The sequence below is a fragment of the Nyctereutes procyonoides genome, unplaced genomic scaffold, assembly GCF_905146905.1.
Source record: "Nyctereutes procyonoides isolate TBG_1078 unplaced genomic scaffold, NYPRO_anot_genome, whole genome shotgun sequence".
Lineage (NCBI taxonomy): Eukaryota > Metazoa > Chordata > Mammalia > Carnivora > Canidae > Nyctereutes > Nyctereutes procyonoides.
Window position 1 is genome coordinate 62,081,714 of NW_026575126.1, and position 25,223 is coordinate 62,106,936.

The 25,223-nt window shown below is 46.5% G+C and overlaps 1 protein-coding gene across 9 annotated transcripts in view; it reads left to right on the forward strand.

Annotated features, from left to right (window-relative positions):
- SUN1 (Sad1 and UNC84 domain containing 1) overlaps positions 1 to 25,223 on the forward strand; it is a 53,134-nt gene extending 27,911 nt beyond the window's left edge. For 3 of the 9 annotated variants that reach the window (XM_055341029.1, XM_055341032.1, XM_055341031.1), the window contains 17 exons: positions 3,674 to 3,871; positions 4,426 to 4,509; positions 4,798 to 4,908; positions 6,516 to 6,614; positions 7,137 to 7,230; positions 8,122 to 8,180; positions 8,281 to 8,438; positions 9,077 to 9,313; positions 11,460 to 11,546; positions 12,688 to 12,731; positions 14,084 to 14,223; positions 15,619 to 15,869; positions 16,400 to 16,484; positions 19,038 to 19,153; positions 21,692 to 21,859; positions 23,163 to 23,255; positions 23,619 to 25,223. In XM_055341029.1, coding sequence (XP_055197004.1) covers positions 3,674 to 3,871; positions 4,426 to 4,509; positions 4,798 to 4,908; positions 6,516 to 6,614; positions 7,137 to 7,230; positions 8,122 to 8,180; positions 8,281 to 8,438; positions 9,077 to 9,313; positions 11,460 to 11,546; positions 12,688 to 12,731; positions 14,084 to 14,223; positions 15,619 to 15,869; positions 16,400 to 16,484; positions 19,038 to 19,153; positions 21,692 to 21,859; positions 23,163 to 23,255; positions 23,619 to 23,732 — 2,138 coding nt within the window. In that variant the 3' untranslated portion in view covers positions 23,733 to 25,223. The remainder of the gene's footprint in view (positions 1 to 3,673; positions 3,872 to 4,425; positions 4,510 to 4,797; positions 4,909 to 6,515; positions 6,615 to 7,136; positions 7,231 to 8,121; positions 8,181 to 8,280; positions 8,439 to 9,076; positions 9,314 to 11,459; positions 11,547 to 12,687; positions 12,732 to 14,083; positions 14,224 to 15,618; positions 15,870 to 16,399; positions 16,485 to 19,037; positions 19,154 to 21,691; positions 21,860 to 23,162; positions 23,256 to 23,618) is intronic. The other 6 variants (XM_055341030.1, XM_055341033.1, XM_055341034.1 and 3 more) reach the window with 6 other exon arrangements.

The window sequence follows — 25,223 nt, forward strand, 5'->3', positions numbered from 1 at the left end:
CAGGGAGCGCTGGTTCCCGAGGCTTTGGCCCCAGTTTGCTTGGCTAGGCTTGAGGGCATATTCAAGTGGACAGGGCCAGTTATCTGTCGCAGTTCCTGGCTCTGCCCTACACCTGAGGGCACTCGGTATTTTTCAAAGAACTATTTTGATGTAATTAAGGACGCTACCAAGACTGAGAGTTATTTCCATCCAATGTTTTATCCTTGTGACTCAAGTTTCTGGTTCTGTCTACTGAAGGTAATTGACACTGTTAGCATTAATATATCAAAATAGGGAGGCAGAAGGGGGAGGTGGCAGCGCCTTCTGGATTGTGGAGGCCAGCATCGCAGAGTACTCTGGGTCTCCCTGGCCTGCACAGCAGCTCTGTAGCCCCCCACGTCTTCTAGACCGGCACACTGAGGTCTGGCCGGCTTAAGAGGCTTACCGGGAAGTGACGGAGCTGGGACCTAGACCCAGGCATCTTGCCACCAGGGTGCTCTCCCCGAGATACCATGCCGCCTCCTGAGGGCTGACCATCTGGGTGGAGCCTGGGAGCCAGGTCCAGCATCTGTCTCTGAACTCTGCGTAACCACCAACATGCCATGTGTCTGGCTTTATTGAGGCTGTGTTTTGAAGCTTGAGTAAACGTACATTCTACCAACTGTAAGCTGGTGCGAGAACAGTGTTTGCAGATCAGTGAGCATGTGTAGAAACACTTGCTGCTTTCCGCTGACCCGCATCATGGTAAATAAAGTTCACGTCTGTTTATTACCAACAGCCAATGGTCTTCATCCTGAGGCTCTGGATGGGGGTTGGTGGCTGGACCTCAGCTCAGATTAAAAAGTGCTGGGTGTGGTTTTGGCAGTAGCCTCTGGAAGTCTTGCACTTTCTTGAATTGATCTTGAATGTTTTTGAGGGGAAAACAAGCTATATTTTTATCTGTTTTGGGCTTCTGTGCTTATAGTTCATTGCTCTTTTATAACACTGATTTGTATGACCAGCAATAATTTAAAAACTTCTGTTCCTATTTGGGTAAAGTGTTTATCAGAGAACATTTGGAAATGACAGACATGCACAAGGAAGAAAATGAAAGTTCCCTGTAATCTACCACCCAGAGGTGACTGCACTCGTGTGGGGTCCAGCTGGCTTCTCCTGCTATTGCCTGGTGGAGACCATACTGCGTGAATTGTTGAGTGTTACCGCAGTTACTGAAAACACATACAACTCTTTTTCAAGCATAAATTACCCCCCACACACACACACACACATTCTCTGTCATTATTTTTGTTTTTACTTAATAGTCTGGTGGTAAAATCTTGGAATAGTACAGATAAAAGTTCCTTCCCCTGGTCCCAGCCCATCCCCCTCTGGTCTCCTTTCTAGAGGGAACTGGTGCTACTAGTAAGAGATCATGGCAAATTCTTTTGCTCTTTATAATGGGATAAAATGCCCATAACATAAAATTAACTGTCCATCATCTTAAAGAATACGATTCAGTGGCATTTTTTGGTACATTCACAATGTGCGACTGCTACCTATGTTTTGCTTTTGTGTACCCATAGATATACGTAGTTTGTTCTGTTTTGCTTAAATGCTATCATAGTACATATATGGCTTTGCAACTCTATTTTATATGCCAATTCAGGTTGACCTTATTCGTTCTGATGTTTATCTACTATTGCATTTATGGTTGTATCAAAATGTATTTAATCAGTGTCTGTCTAGATGGAAATTCACATTTTTTTCTCTTTGATGCTTTTGAAGATTTTATTTATTTGAGAGCACACGTGCACACATATGCATGCATGTATGAGCAGAGGGAGGGGCAGAAGGAGAGAGACTCCCCACTGAGCACAGATTCTGACATGAGGCTCCAAACCAAGACCCTGAGATCACAGTCTGAGCTGAAGTCAAGAGTTGGATGCTGAACTGACTGAGCCACCAGGCACCCCTCTGTTTTGTATGCTTCTAAAAATGTTCTCTGGGTGTGTTTCCTTGTGTATATGTATTTAGTGTACATGGGCAAATCCTTCCGTAGAGCAGACAAACTAGAAGTAGAACAGATGCATTTGAGCTTACAGACCCGCTTCAGCAGTATAGTTTCTGAGTCTGAGCCTTTTGAAGTTTGGAAGGAGTGCAGCCTTGACAAAACGTGAATTTCTGGTTCACATCAAAAAGGCTTTAAGAGACATGGAAGTCTTTTCCTTGGGACACCCAGCTGTGCTGGATATTGATGGGGTGTCTGCTCCCTGACAGGCCAGGTTCCTCCCAGGAAGCATGGAAGGGTGGACTCTAGGGACCTTCCTAGGCCTCACAGGGAGGCACCCAGGAAATTGAGAACTGAGACAAATTCAGAATTCTCTGTTCTCCGTCTTGCCTATGGCAACACATAAATCCTCTTAGGACAGACAGGTCACTACTTTGAAAAATTGTCATTTGTCTTGGTCACTTAGAGCAGCATTGGCTTCCTGAACCGGCCTCAGTCTTTAGAGAAAATATATTTTAAAATCTGTCCCAGTCTTCAGCTCCTAAATACATATCACTGCTTGAAAAAAAAAGTTATTGTAAATTTCAGTTTAAATAGATTTCTCCAATTGACTTCCCAAAGGACTGACCCAGATGGCTCTCTTGCTATGGTGATATGAGCATCCTAATTCCATATTGTCTAGTCAGTTTTTCATTTGTTTGTGCTTTCAAAATTTTGCCAGTCCCATGGGTTAAAAATTGAATTCCAGTATTTCTGTTTATCAGCAGAACAGACCATGCATTACCTCCAAGTAAGTTTCTCTGAAGTTTTCAGTACAGGGTAAAAGACACCTGGGAAGCACAGTGAGAAAGAGAGCTGGCGCTGGTGCTTGGGGTGGAGGGCTGCGGCTAGCCCCGGTTCTATGAGTGCTTTGGTAAGGGCCTCCAAATCACAAGTAGGTTACTAAGTAGGCTATTTGAAAAAGAAAACATGAAAAAGCACATTGCTTGAAAATCATTCCCACTCAGACTCCAAGTTCCAGGTGGCTGCATGCCACACCTGAACTCAGGGTTCACTGAGCCAGGAGAGTGAGTGGATGAGTCTCAGAAGCATTTCCCCAGTCTACACTCAATGAAAACTTTTTTTCAGGGATAAAAATTTCTAGCAACCATAATTTGTTGACTATCACCTTAGACATTGCAGATTCACAGAGAAATAGTTGTCAGAGATTCCATTGTGTCTTATGAAGCTGTGGGCAGTGATGACAATGGAGGAGAGCTGGGGTCCATTGAGGCCTGTTCCTTCTAGGTGCTCATGCCAATGCTCTCTGTAGTGTCCTCTGAGGCACATGCTGTAGTGGATGCTCCTGAAGCAGGTGACAGAGTACGGGGGTGGCTGTTGTGCAGGTACCTAGCCTCTGGAGTGTATGGAGGCAGGGTTGGGGTGCAGTCCCTCAGAACTGCTCTTGTGGGGGGTGCGCCTGTGACCCAGGCTTGGCATTTGGCTCTCTAGTGCAGGGATGCTGGATAGCTCTGCCTCTGTCTGGAGGTGACCTGTGCCACATGGGGCAGAGTGACGTGTGTCATTACGGCTCTTCTTAAGTTATCCTCCCTGGTGTATGTTTAAAAAGCCAGTTCTGCTTTGCCTAAAATGATTTGGCTATCTGACTTTTCAGGGGAGTAAATGGCTTTGTGGGAAGAAATAACTGTGTTCACGGTTTTTCAATAGGCGGTGCCCCTTTCCACATGGATAGGATTTTGTGGCTGGCCAAGGACACTTCGTCATCCTTGTCATCATTCTTAGTCCAACTTTTTCGAGTGGTTTTAATGAAGCTCAATTATGAATCAGAAAATTCCAAATTGAAAAGTTATGAATCAAAAGATCCTGAATCAAAAAGTTATAAGTCAAAAAGCCATGAATCAAAAGGTATTTAAATAATTTTTTTCCTCCTTTTTCCACCTGATAATGCTTTCAAGGTGGAGAAAATACTATTTTCCCAGCGTGGTGCTTCATCCATGTTTCTCCTCTCGTGCTCTTCCGCAGCCTTTCTTATGGTGCTTTGCTGGGGTCTTCCTGTGAGGGAGCTGATGGAAGTTTTCATGTGTCTTGTTCTGGTTCCGTTTTCTGAAAGTGGAACCGTGTTTCAGCATTTTTAGTTATTTCTTTAAAAAAAGTATTCAAGTTTTGATTATTACCTTTTTAAAGCAGAAATACTTTATTTGAATGGCATTTAGAATGTAGTTGTTTCCAGCCATTTTTAAGCGGGGCCTCTCTCTGTGTTGCATTGGGTGTGGTGCCTTGTTCGGTCAGGTGGGGCTTTGACCTCTCTCCCTAGCACAGCCCTGCCACCTGCCTCCCCTGCAAGCCTCACCTGCACCTAAGTCATGGAGGCTGGCCTTGCATGCTCTCTGACCGCATCTGGGAAGCATCTGAACTCAGCCTCGACCAGTGTCTCTGAGCCTGTTTTGCGTGTATTGCAGCTCATTCCAATCACTGTGGGACAGTGAATGTAGGAGGGCTTCTCAGAGAGGACGGCCAGCTCAGTGTGCATGGGGAGTCCATGTGTAAGTATGGCTTCATGTCACGTGGGCTCACGGGGTAGTGGCAGCGGCTCCCCACAGGTGGTGATGTGAGGCTGCTGACGCAGACCAGATACCCCCTTGCTTAATGCAGACTTGTTGAACTCTAATGGACACCAGGAGCCACCAGATTGCATTTGCTTTCATTTTTTTCTTTTTTTTGCATAACTGAGTTTCCTAATTTTCTCAAACTGCTGTTGTTGTGCACAGTTCAGATTGACCAGGTTTGCATAGTAATCTGTCAAATTAATGTCTTGTCACCACCGCCCACAGGCAATGACTCTAAGGGGAAGGAGCTCCTTGAGATGCACAGAGCTATCCGCCAGCAGTCCTCAAGTCCAAAAAGGGTGACAGGGGCCATTTGGCACATCTTTTCTTACACAGGTTGTTGTTTGCACCTTTTTATTTTGTTTTTAATGTGCTCTTCACAAATGCCGTAATTCCTTGTTTGTATTGGCAAGTCAAGTACTTGTGAAAAACAGACAGGAATACTAACTTTAGCTTAAAATACAGAGACTGTTTGAAAAGTAGCTTGCTTGAGGTGAAATAAGAGGTTTAGAAAGGCTGGTGATCCTCCCTTGGGGGAGTTGATCCACTGGGACACACAGCATCGCCCCGTAGACTGCGGTCTCCTGAGCATTTACCACAAGGAGACGTACATGCAAAGTTAGAGGTTTTCCAATTTATACCTGTAAGTTTCTTACCAAAGGGGCACCATTTTTAGACAGCTTTTTTTTTCTCCAGATTTTTATTTATTTGTTCATGAGAGACACAGGGAGAGAGGACATCAGGGAGCCTGATGCAGGACTCGATCCCAGGACCCTGGGATCATGCCCTGAGCCGAAGGCAGACACTCAACCACTGAGCCACCCAGGTGCCCCTAGACAGGTTTTTTTTTTTTTTTTTTTAAGATTTTATTTATTCATTCATGAGAGAGAGAGAGAGAGAGAGAGAGAGGCGGAGACACAGGCAGAGGGAGAAGCAGGCTCTCTGCAGGAGCCCGATGTCAGACTCAATCCCAGACCCTGGGATCATGCCTTGAGTCAAAGGCAGACGCTCCACCGCTGAGCCACCCAGGTGTCCCTAGACAGGTTTGTTTGTTTTTTTTTAATTTATTTATTTATGATAGTCACAGAGAGAGAGAGAGAGAGAGAGAGAGAGAGGCAGAGACACAGGCAGAGGGAGAAGCAGGCTCCATGCACCGGGAGCCCGACGTGGGATTCGATCCCGGGTCTCCAGGATCGCGCCCTGGGCCAAAGGCAGGCGCCAAACCGCTGCGCCACCCAGGGATCCCCCTAGACAGGTTTTTAATAAAGATCTCTTAACTGGTAATAAAACATAAAATGATAAATTAAAAAAATTCCCTTAAATCATATTTCTTTTCATAATTAGGCATTATCAGGAGTCAACACACAATTCCTTATAGGTATATATAATTTCAGCAGTTACTCTTCAAAAAATGAAACTGATTTCATAAGCAGTTTTTCTGCCTTATGTAATGTGTGATGTTTGATACAAAGTTTGTCTTATTCTATCATCCAGTGGTACTGCCTTTATGATCCCAAAGTACTATTTCACTGGAAAATGTTGGTCATTTTGATCTTGGTCTAATGTAATGAGTCGTGCTGGTCTCACCTGGAGCATGTTACCTACTGGTGTCCCCAGAGTTTTAGCTGCAGGTTCTGTCAGCACCAGCCGTGAACATGTGGGGTTTCACAGGAGAGTCTGCATGTCACATTTGAAGTGTCTGCAGGAGGAAGGGAACAACCATTGGGCACATAGCAGCTTTTCATAAGTGAATCTGAGTCTTGATTGGACTTAAAATGGTTGGTTGTTTTTTTTTTTTTTTCCCTGAGAAGAGGCTCTTGGCTGATTTGAGAGAATTTTGGTGAAATGCATACTAGGGGAGGCCTCTTGTACTGTAACTGTGGAGAGCTGGTTTCTGGTGTATTTTGAGTGTGGCCCTCTCGCACACGTGTTATCTGTCGCAGGTCACCTGTTGGTGCAGATGCTGCAAAGGATCGGAGCTTCTGGATGGTCTGTGTCGAAGGCACTGCTGTGCGTTCTTTGGTTGGCCATGGTCGCTCCAGGTGGTTATTTTGGCTTTCTGTGTCAGCATTCTCTGCAAGTCTTTGAGCAGTTAGGCACCTGCAGTTAATATCGAGCTAACCAAATGAAAATTTCATCTTAGGATTACATGCATTACTCCCTGATATAACATGTTTCATTCTTGATTACTGAGAAGTGCTAACCTACGTGCTTCTAGGTGCATGAGCATTCCACATTCTCTGCTGTGTTGCGTTCTGCGTCAGTCCAGCTGCTCGGTTTAACCGCAATTGAGAATGCATGGATTTGGTGTTTCCTCATTGTAGCTTGTGTTGTGTTTCAGCATTACACATTGTTTTGTGTGCTTAGTGATGTTCCTGTGTTTGAATATATGCTATGATGATTGACATCTTCCTAACATGTGTCCTCCCTAACTTCATATGCTTACGTAATATTTGTTAGCAGATTTCCCTGTGCTTCTTGCGTGACCTTCACAAAACAGTCCACATAGGAGTTTGATTTTCCAAAGAGCACTTTTTTAGAACGTTTGGTGTTTGTTCTTTTAGGGAAGGCAGCCTCTGGAATATTCTGGTGGCTCGGGATTGGATGGTACCAGTTTGTTACCTTGATTTCGTGGCTGAATGTGTTTCTTCTTACAAGGTAAGGAAACAAGTGTCATGTCAACTTCGAGTGTTTAAGAACTGTGCTAATTGCAGGATATAATTTCATTTATTTTTTTAAAGATCTTATTTATTAGAGAGAGAGAGAGAGAGCAGGGGGAGGGGAAAAAGCAGGGAGCCTGATGTAGGACTCGATCCCAGGACCCTGGGATGATGACCTGAGCCGAAGGCAGATGCTTCATTGTCCTGAGCCATAAACATCATTTTATAATGATTTAGTTTATATTTACATTGCTTTTATGGTTTGGTATATTAATATCTTGCCTTTTGTATATCATTTTATATTTTACAAAATGTTTTCATATTTTTGTTTAATTTTTCAAACCACACCTGTGAGAAAGCAAAGGCAGCTGTCATTGTTAAAATAGCAGTGTATAGGAGCTAAGTGCCTTGTCAGGGATTACACAGATTGGGAGGGGTGTGGTCAGGACTGGGAACCAGACTCTGGCTCCCACTCTGGGGCAGTGTTCCCCCTGGTCCCGGGTGACCATAGTGCCCAGCTCCAGGCCAATCAATAGTGAATGTGTTTGATTGTTAATATAGGTCAGGAGACACTGTTTTATAGACAGGTCCCCTGGTTAGGTGCACACACAGCTTTTAGATGATATTGTAGCTGTGTTTCTGGGGTGCCCAGCTGGATCAGTCAGGGGAGTCTGTGACTCCTGGTCTCAGGGTCCTGAGTTCGGGCCCCACATTGGGTGCAGAGCCTACTTTTAAAAAAAGCAACTGTAACTGCATTTCTAACACTTCAGATTTTCATTTTAAAATAAGGGTGGGGATATTTTGTATAAAATCACCCAGAGATAAAAATAGAATGCTGACACCCTGCCTTTTCTTTTATCCAAGTTAATATTTTTCTTTTTATTCCTAGGTGCCTTCGAAATATCTGCAAGTTTTTAATCTTGCTCATTCCACTATTACTTTTACTAGGTAAGAAAACTTTGACTTAGTTACCTTATATGATTAATGCATATACATGAAGTAGTAAATTAGGGAAAGAATAGAGCACTGTCTGTACACACAAGTGCAGTTGGTTCCTGTCTCCTTCCAGGTGGTGGTCTGTCCTTGTGGGGCCAAGGGGACTTCCTTTCAGGCCTGCCTGTGTTCAACTGGACACGCATATATGGTACCCAGCGGGTGGACAGCCCCGAGAGCATGTTCACACCTGACGCTTCTCAGCTGAGCCAGGTAACCACGCAGAAGCTCCCATCTCTGGCATTCTACATCTGTATTCCTCAGAGAACAGGTGCCCCGGCTTAGAAAATATTGTTAAGTGTCAAATGAGCAAGCCTTATAGCTTCTTAAATGTTCTGAGATAGTTGAAGTAATGCATACATAAGTTATCTCATTCAGTTAATTTTAACTTAAAAAATAGTAGTATGGGGAAGTCTGGGTGGTTCAGTGGTTGAGCATCTGCCTTTGGCTTAGATCATGATCCTCCGGTCCTGGGATCAAGTCCCACATTGGGCTCCCTGCAGGGAGCCTGCTTCTCCTACTTACGTCTCTGCCTCTCTCTGTGTGTCTCATGAATAAATAAATAAAATCTTTAAAAAAAAAAAAAAGAAAGAAAAAAGTAAGTAGGCAATACTTTCAGAAAATATAGAAAGTAAGAAGAAAAGACAAGCCCCCTATAGTCGGCCCCATAAAGAAAATCCCTGATGACAGACATCATCCTGTCCTGTCCTTTAGGATGTCTGCACACATTGTGGGGTACTTTCTGCTGTGATACCCTGTTTTGTGTCTTTGATTGAAACTGCATTAAGGTTATTTGATGCCAGGCTTAATTTTTCATTTGTGCTGCTGTTGGAATTCCCTCCCTGTTGCAGGATGGTGAGGTTTTCCACCAACATCGGATGAGCGAGGTAGAAAGGCAGATGACCTTGCTGTCTGGACAGTGTCACAGCCATGAAGAGAAGCTCAGAGAACTGGCCACTGTACTTCAGACACTGCAGGCACGGGTGGACCAGATGGATGGTGATGGCGAGGCGACACTGTCCTTGGTTCAGCGTGTGGTAGGGCAGCATTTAAAGGAAATTAGTGCCGATGGGCTGTTGGACTCTCAGGTAATGCTAAGGAGTTCTCAGGTGTTTGTTTTCTTTTTGGGGACGAAGAAAGGAGACATGCTGCTGTGACAAGGGGTCGTGCTTTTCAGGTGTTGGGAGTAGGGTGCTGAGTGCCAGGATGGTTTCCTGGTTCTCGTTCAAGACCAGGAGCCAGCAGAGTCTGCACCTGGCTGGGGGTGGGGGTCAGGAGCAGTGGATGTCGGGGGTAGAGTTGCTGTGGGTGACCTGGTGCCCTGTCTGCATGTTGTTCCTGACCCGCACGTTACTTTGAGAATGGATTAAACATAATTCAGTGCAGTTTCACTGTCAGCTGGGTTTGCTTTGCATTTGGCACTTGATGTCCCTCGTTGATTCCTCAGTCTGCTTATTTTCAGTTTCTCGAGCATAAAATTGAGATGATTTCAGTCAGATCCAGTTGACACAGTTATGCAGTTATGATTGGTGTGTTCTTAGTAGCCATTTAACAGCTTTGTTGGATGGAAGGAGTGAATGGAACTTCACTGGTTGTTTGTGGATGGGGGAGCAGTGGGGAGGCTTGATGCTCATCCATCTCATGGGAGAAGCTGTTTTGAAAAACAAAACAGGACTGTTCTTGATGGCAGATCATGAAACCTGTCCCTATAGGCAGGACGTTTCCTGGGTGAGCATAGAGCCATGACAGGAAGCACATGTTGTTTTGAAGGAGTGTTTCTTAACAGAGGCAGCCGGAAATACTGTCATCACCACAGGGATGGGGTGACCATGACGTCCTGGAACAGGCAAACAGAAGTGGTGAGCTGGCATCCTTTAGTTATGTTTATTTCTTTCTCTTGTAGAGAAGAGATGACAGTTCAAAGAAAAGCAGTGAAGCCTCAATTTGTGTTAGTGTTCTCTAAACCACTCTAAACCATCACATCTTATGCGGTCTGGGCTCACTTAAAATTGAGGTTCTAAATTAGATGAGCTAAGTACAGATTTATCCTTTTCTTCCACCATACTCCAGTATTTACCTGTACGCAGGTGTGGCCGTGATGCTGATCCTGACACAGGACCATCCCAGGCTTGCTTCTGAAGTGGCCCCACACTCATCTTACAGTTGTGGTCACCTGGTGCTCCCCTCATGCTCCTGGCGAATGTGTTGCGCGTGTGTGCTGTGCTGTTGCACATGCCACCAGCTGCATGTGGCAGTGTGAGATTAGTGTCTCAGCTGGGCTGGCCACATTGTGGGTGCTCAGTGGCACATGTAGCCATGGCTGCTGCAGCAGGCAGCCAAGAGAGCGCACCTTCTGATTGTGACGTGGAGTTAGGTGGCAGGTGGAGACAGTGAGAGTCTTGGCAGTGAGGATGCTCACGGCTGATTAGTGAGTGGCTGCCCTTTCTATGACAGCAACCTGGGTTCATCTTTCCAGCTGACCTTTGTCCCTGTGTTTCTGTCTTATTTTTAACCTTACTTTTATGCAAACTTTTGTAAACCATTGTGGTTGTAATTTGGAAGAGATATAGAGTCTAAGTAACAAATGGAACCTCCAATAATGAAAGTTCCAAGTGAACTCTCGGTGTCCATATCTCCTGGCCTGGATCTCAGTAACTGGACGCACAGTGCTCGTCCCTGCTGTGTGTCTGGTTGGCAGGGATCTTTTGACTTCGCTGGGGACTGTATCTGACAATATGCATGTAGTTTTACCTTCTCAGAATCCTGAACAACTTTGTTGGGTGTAGGTTGAGCAAACTACAGGTTTTCAGCAGTTTCCTTGCTTCCCTGATGGGTTTGTCATGCTTTCCTCACAAGCCAGAGGGTAACATGTGCGGTGTCATTAAGTCACTTCAGTCAGCTGGTACACGTGCGGCAGTGGGGTGCACTAGTCGGGCCAGGCCCAGTATTGAGTTGGGTGTCGCAGCACAGCAAGTGCATTTGAGTGCAGTGAGCGGTCCAGTGTGCCTTTGCTCGTAGTAGCCCCGTTCTCCCTCAACAGGGAGCCGTCCCTGGGGGTGTCTCCTGGTGAGCACAGGTCTATGACCTCTCAGGTTACAGGTGGACGTACAGACATTGAGGAGCCACCCCCCCAGGACACCAGGCCAGGCTACGACCAGGTGGTCTTGGGTTTGGGGTTCTGTGTAGGAGCATCTTCCAGGTCTTTCTTAACTTGCACGTATGTTCCTTTTCAAGACTGACACCGTGACTTTCCGTCAAGAGCACGAATTGCGCCTCTCAAACCTAGAAGACATTCTTGGAAAGCTGACGCAGACGTCTGAGGTATGCACCTCGACCTTTCCTCAGCTAGAGTACCTGCGTCCGTCCACCCGCGTCCGTCTGGGTGCCCACAGTCAGCCTGCGAGGAAAAATCTTTCTGACTGTTGCCTCTTGCCCCTGGAGCTCATTTTACTGCTTCTGTGTTTCACAAGTGTGTCTGCCTTTCAGACTCTGGGGTGTCTTTTCGAGGGGGGCCTGAGCCCATTTCTCCTCGAGGTCACAATCTCCCCCCTGAGTTACCTTGTCTGTTGAGCAGGCATCTTTGACAGACAACATTAATTTTCTTGTGGAAAAGCTATGATTATCAGGTATTGGTGAAGCCAAGGAGGGAGGCTGGGATATTTGTCCAGATCTGAGCCTCAGAGACTATGGTATGCTCCATTGTGGAGTCACCAAGCACGTGGGATGCTGCGGCCCTGGGGGTCCTACATGTGGAATCAGGTGTGTTCTGGTCACCTGGTGTGACCTCAGAATCTATGGTACAGGGTGGGGGGCACATAGAAGGAAGCAAGAGGCCAGGAGAGTAGGCCTCGCTCTGCTTTGTGCTGGGGGGGTTCTGACCTCATTCAGCTGGAGTTTGAACTGATGAGGCTTCCCGATGCAGTGTGGCAGCATCAGCCCCCTGTCTCTGAATGGACATGTTGGTGAGTCCCACCTCCATGGATGGTTCTCTCCTTCCTTGTTGAAAAATGACTTTTTGGAGGTGCTTGGCAAGGTTCTGCTTCTTGGCTTGGGTGCTGGTGACAGGAGCTGCTTATTTTGAAAATCATCAGCTGTTCCTGTGTGATTTCTGCTCCTCTGAGTATATATTGTATATCTTTTAAAAGTTTACTTTGAGAGGCGCCTGGCTGGCTCAGTTGGAAAAGCATGGGACTCTTGATCTCGGGGTCATGGGTGCAAGCCCCATATTGGGTGTAGAGATGAATTAAAAAACAAAATCTTAAAAAAAAAAATGAGTGGTATAATCTTTTTTAAAAAGTTTACTTTGAAAAGATCCCTCCACTGCCAAGCAGGCAGGTCTGGAAGAAAAATCACAGATAAATACATGTAGTTCAATAGAAATATGGTGTCAACGAGATGTGTGATTTATGAAATGTTAGTGTCTAACTCCTGTATTGAAACAGTTCTCTCTCGTCCTTTTTAGGCTATCCAGAAGGAATTAGAACAGACCAAGCTGAGAACAGCCAGGTAGGCTAATTTTCAAATGAATTAATACTTTGTCTTGCGTGTTTTTGTATAACATGGAATGCAGCAGTCATTTATCAGGGGACACTGTGCACCGCCGGTTACTGCTTTCTGGTAGAAACCCTCCCAGCAGTGTCTTTCTGGGTGGCCCTTGGTGCCACCCGAGAACAGAGAGACTCCCTGCCAGGGAGTGCTGGGAATTGAGCCGGGACCCTGGCACGGGTGGACCTCTGTGCCTGGCTCTCAGTGTCCCGGCCGCGTGTTCAGCTCTGTGCCACCCTGATTTGTTTGGCCATCCACACAGCCCTACCCCTGAGCCGTTTCCTGAGGGTGTGTTGTGTGGGGCCGCTCCTCTCTGGCACCTTTGTCCATGGACCCAGATTCTCCTGGAAGTGTGGACTTTCCCGTTCCCCCCTACACTCTAGCTGCCTTCCCCCCCACCCCCCACAGCCCTAATTTTATCTTCACGGGCTCTCTGCACACCCCTCCCACGTGCATCTCGGTGGGACTCCTGTGGCTCTGCTGGGGGCTGGTGGGGGAGGACAACCAGACACCAGACATTGAGCTTTCACGTCGTACCTCCTGTCTCTGGCTCCTATGTACCTTATAGATCCTGTTTCAGATTCCGTATGTCCTTCCCAAAGGATGGATTTGAGTGTTTATACATTTTACTCCCTTTCAGATCCTTTATTTCCATAAAAAGGTGTGTTGATATGCCAGTGGATGAATCCTAAACCCTAAAAGATTTATCCTGGAGTCTGTTTTTTTGAGAAATGAATCGTCTTACCATCTACACCTGCCTATAAACAAATACAGTATTGCAACGTTTTACGTTTTAATGTACAGTCTCCATATAAAAATAGAATTGTTAAACTCTGAAGCCATACATTTTTAATACCTATTCCATTGGCTTGAAAGTTTCATGTTCAGTGTTATGGTGATTATTGATAAATATTTTCATTTCTGAAATCTTTTTGTAGTTTTGGGATAGACAGATTTTTACTGATTTATTTAAAAGATACAGGTTTTAAATACTAAATGGTTTTGAGAGCTTTCTCCTAGCACTGAAAGGGAGCCACTGGCTGTAGCATGTGTTGGACAGCCTGCATGGGCCCTTGGCCATGTGTGTGTGTGTGCGCACATGTGAACTGTTGGTATGCATAAGGTCTCTTTGGGATTTTGACTTGAGGCTGACAGTACATTTCTGTGTTATGGGGACAGGGCGAGGTGTGTATACTATTGGCCATGGTGGCCCTGGTTCCTCCTACACGTGAGTGTTACTCGTGTTTGGTTTAAGCCTATATGGCTGATGACACCTGACTTCTTTCCCCACCCTCCTTCCCTGGACCTGGCAGTGGAGCTGAGGAAGAGCAGCGCCTCCTCTCTGTGGTTAAGCATCTGGAAGAGGAGCTGGGTCATCTGAAATCAGAACTGTCCACTTGGCAGCATTTGAAAACCAGCTGTGAGGAGGTTGATACCATACATGGGAAGGCAAGTTGTATAATGTTTTATCACAAAAAGGAAAAGAACACTTCAGCTGAAGTTTTAGGTTTATTAAGTTAATTTTAACTTTCTTTAGAATCTTTATTTTTCTATATTTAAAGTTTTTAAGCATTTATAATAAAATAGTTAATACTCAGTTCTCCTGGAATTTCCTGTAATACATTCACACTCAGGCCTGCTTCTTCCTACACTTCATGTGCATGTGGCTGCATGCCAACACATACTCGGGGGTGGGCCGTTTTGTGTTTTCAGCATAGTAGATTCACATTGCACTCTGCATCTCTGCTTCACCCTGTCACATATCAGGGGTGTTTTGTCGGTCCCAGGCATCTGTACGCAAGACAGGGAGTCCACATATTTATAGCTGCATGAACATGAATAAACAAACATTTGAATGGCAAAAATCATTGTAAGGCAAAGGCGGATAGTAGATTGGGAAAAAGTATTTATGATACAGATGATAAAATTATGTCTACCCTGCAAAGAAATTCTAAAGTTGCCAGGAAAGGAGACAGTGGGAATGTGGACAAAGCACGTAAGCAGGTCACTCAGTAGCACTGATTGGGTTTGCATGAAGGAGGAAGGGAGGATAGTCGCTTCAGTGCTGACCTCGGGAGACTGGCTTCCTGGTGGCTGACAGCACTGTGAATATCTACAATCTGGTCAGGGGAATGTCTTGGGATATTTACCAGTTATGAAGATGCACACTTTTTGAAACTAGTGCCACACTCTTGGGACTTCCCCAACAGAAGTGAAAGCGCTGGACAGAAAGGCATGCGGAGGGCATGCTCAGTGTTGGAGGGTTAGCGCTGGAGGGGCCGAGGGCTGGAGGCAGCAGCTCACCGAGTGGCAGGGTACTGATGCTGTGGGATGCCACAGAGATCTGTGTGTGGCCAAGCTGGGCCTTCCTGCATTTCTCTTTTGCATCTCTCTCTGCCCCTTTCTTTATAAAGCAAGAAGAGGGGGTGTGTAGACATAATGCACAAGGGCATTTCTGTCATACATATGGTGACACTTCAGTTGGTGCACCAGTCCCTAAGCAGGCTGAGTTTGAAGACCGTCCTCCTTCATCTCCGCACCTGACTCAGTTTAAATGTCTGCTGAGGGGCATGCGCAGGCTGACGAGGCGGATGGAGTACTGTCTCCTTGGTTCTCTGGGTTCGCATTGAGCTTTTCTGTTCCTGTTCTCTGTAATGTATTCCAGCATTTTTGGAGAGGTTTCCAAATACCATGTGAAGGGAGAGAATTGTCACATTTACATTATGGATTTTTGAGAAGCTTTGTGATCATTTTGAGGTGTTAAGGTGACACAGGTGAAGCATTGGATGATTTCGTTAGAACAGTACTACAGTAACTTCATGTTCTACTTGTGAATGGTTCTAGGTAGACGCCCAAGTCCGAGAAACTGTCAAACTCATGTTCTCCGATGGGGAGCAGGGTGGTTCTCTCAAATGGCTGCTACAGACAGTTTCTTCTCAGTTCGTGAGCAGAGATGACCTGCAGGTTTTACTACGGGATTTGGAGCTGCAGATCCTGAAGAACATTACGCACTACATTTCTGTGACAAAGCAGGTCCCAGATTCTGAAACTGTAGTATCTGCCGCAAACGAGGCAGGGATTTCCGGAATTACAGAAGCGGTAAGCACACGATGAGAAATGTTGGCAGTGTGTCAGTGCGCATCGTGATGGTGCTGGTGACTGAGCTGCCAGATACAGTCTCACGGGGATATGGTTATGATACAGGGGTGCTTGGTGCAGCCTAGGGTGCAGAGATGGTGTGATTGCTGCTGTATGCTGCCGGGGGGCCCTCTCGGTCCCAAAGTTCCCATCCACCTGGGTGGCCACACACCTTGTGAAATCACGCACATTTCCCAGGAATATGGCACCAGGCTTCCATCCCAAACTCTAGTTCTTGCTTTGTCCACATTCTGTGGAACCCATGGATTCTCTGGCTCCTGGTTGTCGAGGCTCTGTGCCCAGGTGACAGGGCAGCACCATCCCACAGCCATGTGACAGCCCCTGCAGTGGGATATAGGACTGAACACTCCCAAGCCTGTTATCCCCAAATACAGTGAACTGAAAATGTGTCCTTGATAGAAATGTCTGGCCTTCATTTCTCCATTAATGCTGAGTTTCATCTCCCCACTTCTGCACTTGGCAATGTCCAGCAAGCACGTGTCATTGTGAACAACGCCTTGAAGCTGTATTCCCAGGATAAGACTGGCATGGTGGACTTTGCTCTGGAGTCCGGTGGTAAGTAAATGGCTCTGGTTACTGAATACAGTGGTCACCTGTTGACCAACTGCTGCCTGTTCCACTTCCCAATAGTCTAGAACCTGCTAGAACTTGTAAAAGCTGAGAAAGAGCATCATTCTAGGTACACCCCTCATGCTCTTGCCTTAGGGTATGATCGGTTCTCCCACAGAAGGATTGGGTTCTCCCATAGAAGGGCTGGTGGCTCACACATCACTTGGCATAAGCCCATGTAATGATGGACATCAGCAACATCCCAATTTGGGGGCATTTGAGTAGCCTTTGGGTTTTTCTAGCTATATCAGAATTTACTGCCACAGAAACATTGGCAGTAAACATTTGATTGTTTATGATCCTGTAGAAGTGCCGTGACTAACTAGAGCAGCAGTTTTCCACCTGTTCCCCAGAGCTCTCAGTGGCATGAACATGTGTCCTCTAGGCCTTTAGTGAGCGGTGTGGGTCCATGCCTGCTGCAGGTGGCTGCCCCAGCCCTGTGGGAGCATTCCCTCCGTGGGGCAGCCAGGTGACAGCTTGTAGCTAGCTAGCCACGGGAATGGCTCCCTCATGATGGGGCTGCTGCTTCCATTCCTCAGAGAAGGGAAGGGAAATGTGGCATGTTAAGTCAGGGAAGTGCTGCACGAGCTCGGGACCTGGGTCCTCTGGGCCATGTGTGTTTGAGCCATCAGAACAGAACGGTGGCCTAGTGTGGTCCACACGTTTCTGTCACCTACCCCCTTGGTGATGTTGGGGATGGCACCCCCGGAGCAAGCACAGGAATGTTTCTGTGGGGAAATGGGTGAATGTCTGTACTATACAAAAGCGGTGACATCATGTCTGTTTAGGGAAGGTTTTGCCACCATCTTTGTAACAAAAGATCTTGGTTTTCTGAGTTTTAAAATTTAGGACTAGCAGACCAACAGTTAGTAGACCAACATTTTGTCTCAGAAAAGGAGGTTCTTCATGCGCGGCAGCCAGTGGAAGGATCAGAGGACCCTGCAGGGCTGCGGTGACTCAGTTTATGGCTGAGCAATGTACATGATGCCCCTGGTCAGGAGCCCGGTCCCTGCAGGCCCCACCTGGCCCAGAGCTGCTGCTGCATGTGACAACCCCCCCCCCCCCCCCGTCATCCCAGGGTCGGCCCTGAGTCAGGAAGGCTCTTAACTGTTGTTGGCATATGTTTTGTGGAGAACAATTTTTAGAATATTAAGTGATTTGAGTTCTACATTTTTGAAATTCAGTGACTTCAAATGCTGTCTTAAACATTTAGCTGGGTAATTGTTTTGTCAGGAGTGTAACTGTTCCTTACAGACTTATATGTCATTTAGAATTTTGGTTATTTTGATGTCGCTGAGCTGAAAATTCTGTCATTACTCAAGGCAATCATTCACTCTGTAAGTTTGAATATTTTTTTCTTAAGATTTTTCCATATTTAGGGGATCCCTGGGTGGCGCAGCGGTTTGGCGCCTGCCTTTGGCCCAGGGTGCGATCCTGGAGACCGGGATCGAATCCCACGTCGGGCTCCCGGTGCATGGAGCCTGCTTCTCCCTCTGCCTGTGTCTCTGCCTCTCTCTCTCTCTCTCTCTCTCTCTCTCTCTCTCTCTCTATCATAAATAAAAATTTAAAAAAATAAAAATGAAAAAAATAAAAAGCTTAAAAAATTTTTCCATATTTAAGGACACTTTTTTTTTTTTTTTTAAATGAGGATAGAATGTTTAAAAAGGTAATCCAGAGGTTCAGAAGTTCAGGTCTGATGATCATTGAGGCCAAAGTTACTTGTCATCTTGTTTAAATTCTTGGTTCTACTTGCTCACAATCAGAAGAGGAGTCTTCACACAGGCCTACGGCTGCATTTGTGCTGGGGCCAGGGGCTCTGGCGGGCTACCGCCTCTTCCCATACAAACTTCTCAGCAATGATTATATTACTGTGATTATATTACTGTTATCATTTTGTTTTGGTTTTTGAGAATTTTTTGTTGCTTCCCACACCTTTCTGTCTGCCTTATTCCCATTGAGGTGCTTTTTTAAATGCCTTTTTTTTTTTTTAATGGACATAAAATTCACATAACCTAAATTTCAGCCTATTAAAGCATTATGATTTGGTGTTTTTAGTGTATTCACTCCAGAATACTTGTGTTACCCTAAATAGAGTCTTAGACCTATTTGCAGACACCCCTCCATCCCCCCACCCGTCCCCTGAGCAGCTGTTAAGAGCATCCCATCGCTGTGGCCTATTGATAGCAGGCCCTCTCATGACACACGTGCACCTGTAAGGGAACTCCAGCGCCTGTCAAGGCCACTGCTCTTTACTTAGAAAGAGGCAGTGTTGCTAGAGTGGAGATGGGGCACTGTTTTGGGAGGTCAAGCCTGTGTCCTGAAGCAGCTGCAGACTTTAACCTCAAACTTGGAAAGAGTCCACATGAGCCTGGGCTGAAGTGGAAGTAGACAGTTCTCTGGATAAGTTAAAAACTTGAGACTGTTGAGTCCTTCCAGGAAGTCCCTGGCGGGTCAGAGGTGGGTGCAAGACCCTGAGGCAGCTGTGAATTCTGCTTTAAGGTGGGAGCATCCTGAGTACACGCTGCTCTGAGACGTACGAGACTAAGACTGCGCTCATCAGCCTGTTTGGGATCCCACTCTGGTACTTCTCCCAGTCCCCCCGAGTTGTGATCCAGGTGAGTCGTGATCGGGGGTCCCCTCCTCCCCTTGTGTCCCTGGGACAGAAGCCAGGGGCTGCGTTGGGGCCACTTGTTCTGGTGGCATGAAGGGTGCTGACCCAAGGGCTCAGCTCGGTGGGTTCACACAAAGCAACATCCCTGTGCCACCCAGCCCCCCTCTCCCTCTTACCCCAGCTGGCTCTCTTCTCTAGCCTGTTCTCCAGCCAGTTCGTCCATATAGCATGAGTTGCTTTTGCCATGTTGTGGCCTTGGCCATGGCTGAGGACGTCCCCTTGTGAGTCAGGCTGTACTTCCTTGGTCTGTGAAGGGGCAGAGCAGGTGGAGGCCCCACACCAGCTGGGGCTTCAGACTCTCCACGGGCTATCCCTGGGCTGCGCAGCAGCTTGTGCGCGCCTTGTGTTACACAGTTGGTCATGGAGACTGAGGAGGAAGAATTTAAATTGCCAGTATGCTTGCTTCCCCTCAGTCCTAACGTGCTTCTTTGTATTATGACTTTTTTGAAGAAAATTAAAATGATTCCTCTCGTGTAAAACATCTCTTGATAGCTGTCTTTTTATTCAAAAACAAGAATTCACAGATTAATCTAAACATAAAATGTCAGTAAACTTGGGGATCCATGGGTGGCTCAGCGGCTTAGCACCTGCCTTCAGCCCAGGATATGATCCTGGAGTCCCGGGATCGTGTCCCACATCGGGCTCCTGGCCTGGAGCCTGCTTCTCCCTCTGCCTGTGTCTCTGCACCCCCCCCCCCCGCCCTTGTCTATCATGAATGAATAAATAAAATCTTAAAAAAAAAAAAAGTCAGTAAACTTAAAATTTTGATGCCCGGGTGCCATCCTGGTCCTCTTGTCCTTGGCAGCCGGGCTGATGTCTGGTGCATGTGGGTGGCTTCCCTGCAATCCTAAGCACCTGCCAGGCTGTCTGCTAGGGTGCCACTGCCTCCCCTGGGCACCCGTTGGTGGCTGCTCCCAGGACCCCTCAGGCGTTGCCTTGGCTATCAGGTGGTGCTGTTGTCAGACGGTGTAGAGGGCTTGATGCTCCTGATGTTCCCAGTAATTCCACGCTGGCCCACAACATTGTGTCCATTACGCTATGAATCCAGTGATCTGGAAGTAGCTGGCACTTGAGATGTTAGATGTATGTGAATGAGGGAATGCTTTGTCAGGAGAATGCCCACAGGAATTGGAGCTGTTGTTACCTGTAATGAGATTGGAGGAATAGGTGATTGGCTAGTTAGAAGTAAGGAGAGTTTTTAAAGAATCTGGAACAGCAGACATGGGAATGGCTCTACTTCTCTGGCCCAGGGGGTCACCCAAGATAGTGTCCCCCAGGCCCCATCAAACGGTCCCACCCCGGTGGAACTCAGGCAAAGCCCGCCTCCATGGCCCAGGGTACCTGTAGTGCCCCGGCAGCACCATCTGTGGACAAAGCATGATCGGCCCAGGTCCATTTTCACAGGGCAGGCAGAAAATATGCATAAACCAAGAACAAAGGATAAACCAACAATGAACATAAGCATAATCAAGTTGTGGGGGGATCACCATGCCCCTGACCCTTCCCCTGCTGCTCCTTCTGTGTTCTCATCAGCACAGCACATCAGCTAGGCCCGTCAGGAGGTATGCTGGCTCCTGTTTTGCTATTAGAAGTCATCTCCCAACCACTATCCTTAAGCCTGTCATTTTGTATTTTTGCCAGTGTAGCTGATGGACAGCGGGAGATTGCTGCTGGGTCAAGGGGTCGATGCCTAAGGAGCTGTGCTGGCTCTTGCCAAACGGCGCTCCCCCGCTCCCACGGCAGGCATCTTTTGGTGAGAAAGGGTAACACCCACCATTTAAATGGTGTATTCCTCTTGTTACTATGTAGGGTGGAGCATCTTTTCATGTATTTGAAGACCATTTAAATTTACTTTTTTAAAAAACAGGTTTGTCTTGTCCACGTTTGTTGAGGGTGCTGGTTGTTTTAACTGTGAGGAGGCACACGCCCGTGCTGGACGTGAAGCCGACCACCCTCTGGGGTTGAAGCTACAAATGCCTTTCCCCAGGTTGTCTTTTGATTTTGCTTAGGATTGTTTTTTACTGAGCAGGTTTTTTTTTTTTTTTCTATTTCAGTATTAGTGTTTTCTTGTTTCTGTTTTTTAAGTTTTAAATTGTCAAGACACATTCTTAAGGACTTGTTCCTTTACAGTTGACCCCTAACAAGGGGGAGGTTTGAGCTGAGCAGGCAGGTTTCCAGGTGTGTTTTTATAAATACAATGCTATGTGTTTCCTTTGATTTCCTTAATGTTGTCTTTTCTCTAGCTTCTTTCATTGTAATACAGCAGATGACATGCATACAAAATGTGTGTTGATCAACTTTATGTGCTCTGTACATAAAGTTGACTTTATGGCTTCTGGTCAACTATAGGCTGTTTGGGGTTAAGTGTGAGGGGCATCAGAAGATACAGGTGGGATTTTCACTGTGCAGGGGAGTCAGTGCCCCAGGCCTCATGCTGTTTGAGGGTCAGATGTATTGTCGATGTTCTGTGCCTCTTCCCTAGCCTGACATACATCCAGGTAACTGCTGGGCATTCAGGGGCTCCCAGGGGTACCTGGTGGTGAGGCTGTCTATGAAGATCCGCCCAACCGCCTTCACTCTGGAGCACATACCAAAGACGCTGTCGCCCACGGGCAACATCACCAGTGCCCCCAAGGACTTCGCAGTCTATGTGAGTGTGCTGGGTTCCAGCTCCCTCCCCACCGTCCCCACCAGGGCCTTCCCAAAGATGAGCCCATTGGAAGTGGTCGTGGACACCAGTTTCCTGGGGTCACTGGCTCCTGTCCGCCCTCAGCCTCCAGTGCTGTAAGCAGATCAGATTCTGAGGGGGCCACTCCAGTGCTGTCCCACACGAAGGGCAGCTTTAGAGAGCTTGTTCACTGCCACCCAGCCGTTGTAGACCTGGAGACTTCTGTTTGCAGAGAGCATGTGTCCGTTTGGCCATAAAGGCAGTTGTGACACCTGTATGCTTCTGAATTGACAGAAGACTTCAACATAGAAGTTGCAAAGAGAGCACCCAGGGTGCCAGAGGGGTGGTGGAGGCCATAGGGGGTCTGGAGTGCCTGCAGGCTGCTGACCTGTTGGTGCCTGCAGGTAACCATGCTGACCTCCCTGCACCCTTTTACTCTGATCTATGCTAACCTGAAAGGTGGAAACAGCACATTTCATCTGTGTTGCTGTGCATTTTACATGCATGGGTTTTTGTGTGGTTTTTTTTTTTTTTTTTTTTGGTTTTGGTTTTTCTTCATTAATATTTTGGGATCTTAGCTTCTTTATATATATCTGAGGTTTTTTTGTACAGAAATGTCACGTGTCCCCTACAGACACACTTCTCAGTATTGGGCTTGATGCTGTTTGGCCACATGTGCCTGTGTCCCATTGTTGCTTCCATGCATCCCACACTGAGCAGTCCTTTCCTGTGATGACACATTCCAACAGTCACCTCTATTTCCTGCTGGTGACTTCCTCCTTGTGGCAAAGCACACATCAGAGTCAACCCCTGACCTGTCTTAAGCATGCATTCCCTGGATGAAGTGCATTTATATGGCTGTCCTTCACCAATTACCTCATCTTCCCAAACCAAGGCTCTGTCCCCATTCCACGCCAGCCCCTGGCACCCCCATCTGCCCTCTGTGCCAGGCGGCCTGTTGTCCTTTCCCTGGACTCATTGGGTATCCCCAGGGTTCCACTTGGGAGCGTTGAAGGCCCCGGGGTCCCCATGGATGACAAAGGGGTCTGTGCAGTGGATAGTCTGTCCCCAGTCTCGTTAGCTTGCCAGTTCTAGCAGGCTTTTCCTCACCTGTGTGACAGGAGGAAGAATACCTGCCTGGCAGGGTTGTTGTGAGTCATGTGAAGCCTTCAACAAAGGGCCTAGCATTTAACAGGCCTTCTGGAAATTACACCAGGGGGAAGCAGTCCTAGCTAACTCGGGGTCCTTCTTCCATTATTTCATGACTACATGGTTCTGGTTTCAGGGACTAGAAGATGAATACCAAGAGGAAGGGCAGCTTCTGGGACAGTTTACGTATGATCAAGAAGGGGAGTCACTCCAGATGTTTCACGTTCCAGTAAGGTTCCTTCTGTCGGAGGTGGCGGGTGGAGGTGGCAGGACACAGCCGACCTCAGCACTGCCAGGGGTACAACATGGGCCTCCCCCTCTGAGAAAAGTCAATCTGAGCTTCCTGGCTCTTCCCGGATGAGCCGTTCTAATCTATTTTGCTTTGCATACATGTGTCCTGTTCCTGAAGCTGAAGGTAAATCTATGGCTCGTTAGGAGTCCGTTTTATCTGAGCTTTGTGTCCTACAACAGACAGCAAAGGTACTGATGATTTCCAGTGTGGCTGCTTCTTGTCACATGTCAGAGTTGGAGAAGTGGTTGGGCCTGGGGTGTTAACTGTGAATTAACTGTACTCTTCCCCCTTTGATTTCAGAAAAGACCTGAAGGAGCTTTCCAAATAGTGGAACTGCGGATTTTCTCCAACTGGGGCCATCCTGAATACACATGTCTCTATCGGTTCAGAGTTCATGGAGAACCCATCAAGTAAAGACTCCCCTGTCAGTTCTTGTACATTTGTATATACGAGGATAGCCTCAAACACTGGAACCCTTCCCGCACCAGGGCACCTAGGGCATTGGGGTGATGCCACCCCTCAATAAATGCTGCCCATTGCCGGTGGGAGCTGGCGCCCGGCTCACTCTTCTGTCCACAGGAAACACTGCATGCCGAATGCCTAGCTTCCCTGAGATCCGCTGGCCACAGCCCATCTCTGGGAATCTGTCTGAACGTGCGGTTCACAAAGACATGTATGTTATTTTGGGGATTTGGTTTTGAACATAAAGCTCTTGATACTTGTATTTTCTCACCATCAGGAACAAAGTAAGTGAGGTTAGAGGTCAAAGTGTTGTTGAAGCTTTGGTATTTAGCCTTTCACTGGCCCTTCTAAAGGACTTTGGGGGCAGACCTGTTTCATCTGTTCCATCCAGTGCACATTTCTTTCAGGGAAAAACATGTCACCAAATTTCAGAGTTCTGAACTTTCTCTCCTGTTCAGCACCAGTAGTTAATATCAGTCCCAGGTGTGGAATAACGGCTTCTCTGCTGAGTTTGCTCCTTCTCAGACAGACTTTTACAGGCTCAGTATGGCTCATGTGGTCCTGAGCTGGAAGCTGGTCTGATGTAAAGGAGGGTGGTCTGGATCTCAGCTCTGGTGAATGGAGCAGGCAGGTCTCAGCAAGGCTCTGCCCATGATGAGGGTGACGGGGGGACAACTCTGGACCCCAGGAGCCCAGAAATCCAATCTTGGCGTGGCATCAGGTTTTAAATTTTGCTGCGAAGTTGAACACTAATGTGCTCTCAGCCTTTCAGGTTCTCTGAGGAGACCATCGAGTGTGGCTCACCATTACACTGTAGGGTTATCCTTTTTCTCACGGTGGCACTTTCTTCCTGGTTCTAGTTGGGATTTGCCTCTTAACTACAACTTTTGGCCATTCTCAATTCCTGAGACTCGTTTTGTTAATAATATTTAATATTTAGACTATTTTACTGAGCAGACTTTATAAATATTTGCAAGGCACTTAAAGTGTTACAGATGTTTTAAAAATTATTTAAGTTTTATTGGGTTAAGACCGTTCTTTCGGTGTTCTCATAAACACTGTATTTTCAGAAACAGAAAGTGATGGTGCTGACTGGAGTTTTGTGTGTACTGCACAACTGTCCTCGACTACATAAAGTAGCATTTTTTTCACTATTAGAATTGGAATTAAATAATGCCTATGCAGTTAAGTTGGATAAAATGTATACAGATGTTTCAGATATTACAAGATAAATATATAAATCAAAATTTCCTATATAAAACTAAATTTGGGAGTTGGGTGGAAATATTTTGAATATTTATTTTTAAAGATGCAAAATAGGACTTTGTGCACGGTATTTTTGTAAATGCTTTTCAAAGTCTTTGGTAGTGCTTCTTTTGCCGCCACCAAATTGATAAGATGCTATTGAAATGTTTAAATAAAGAGTTTAAATTTTTAAAAGTG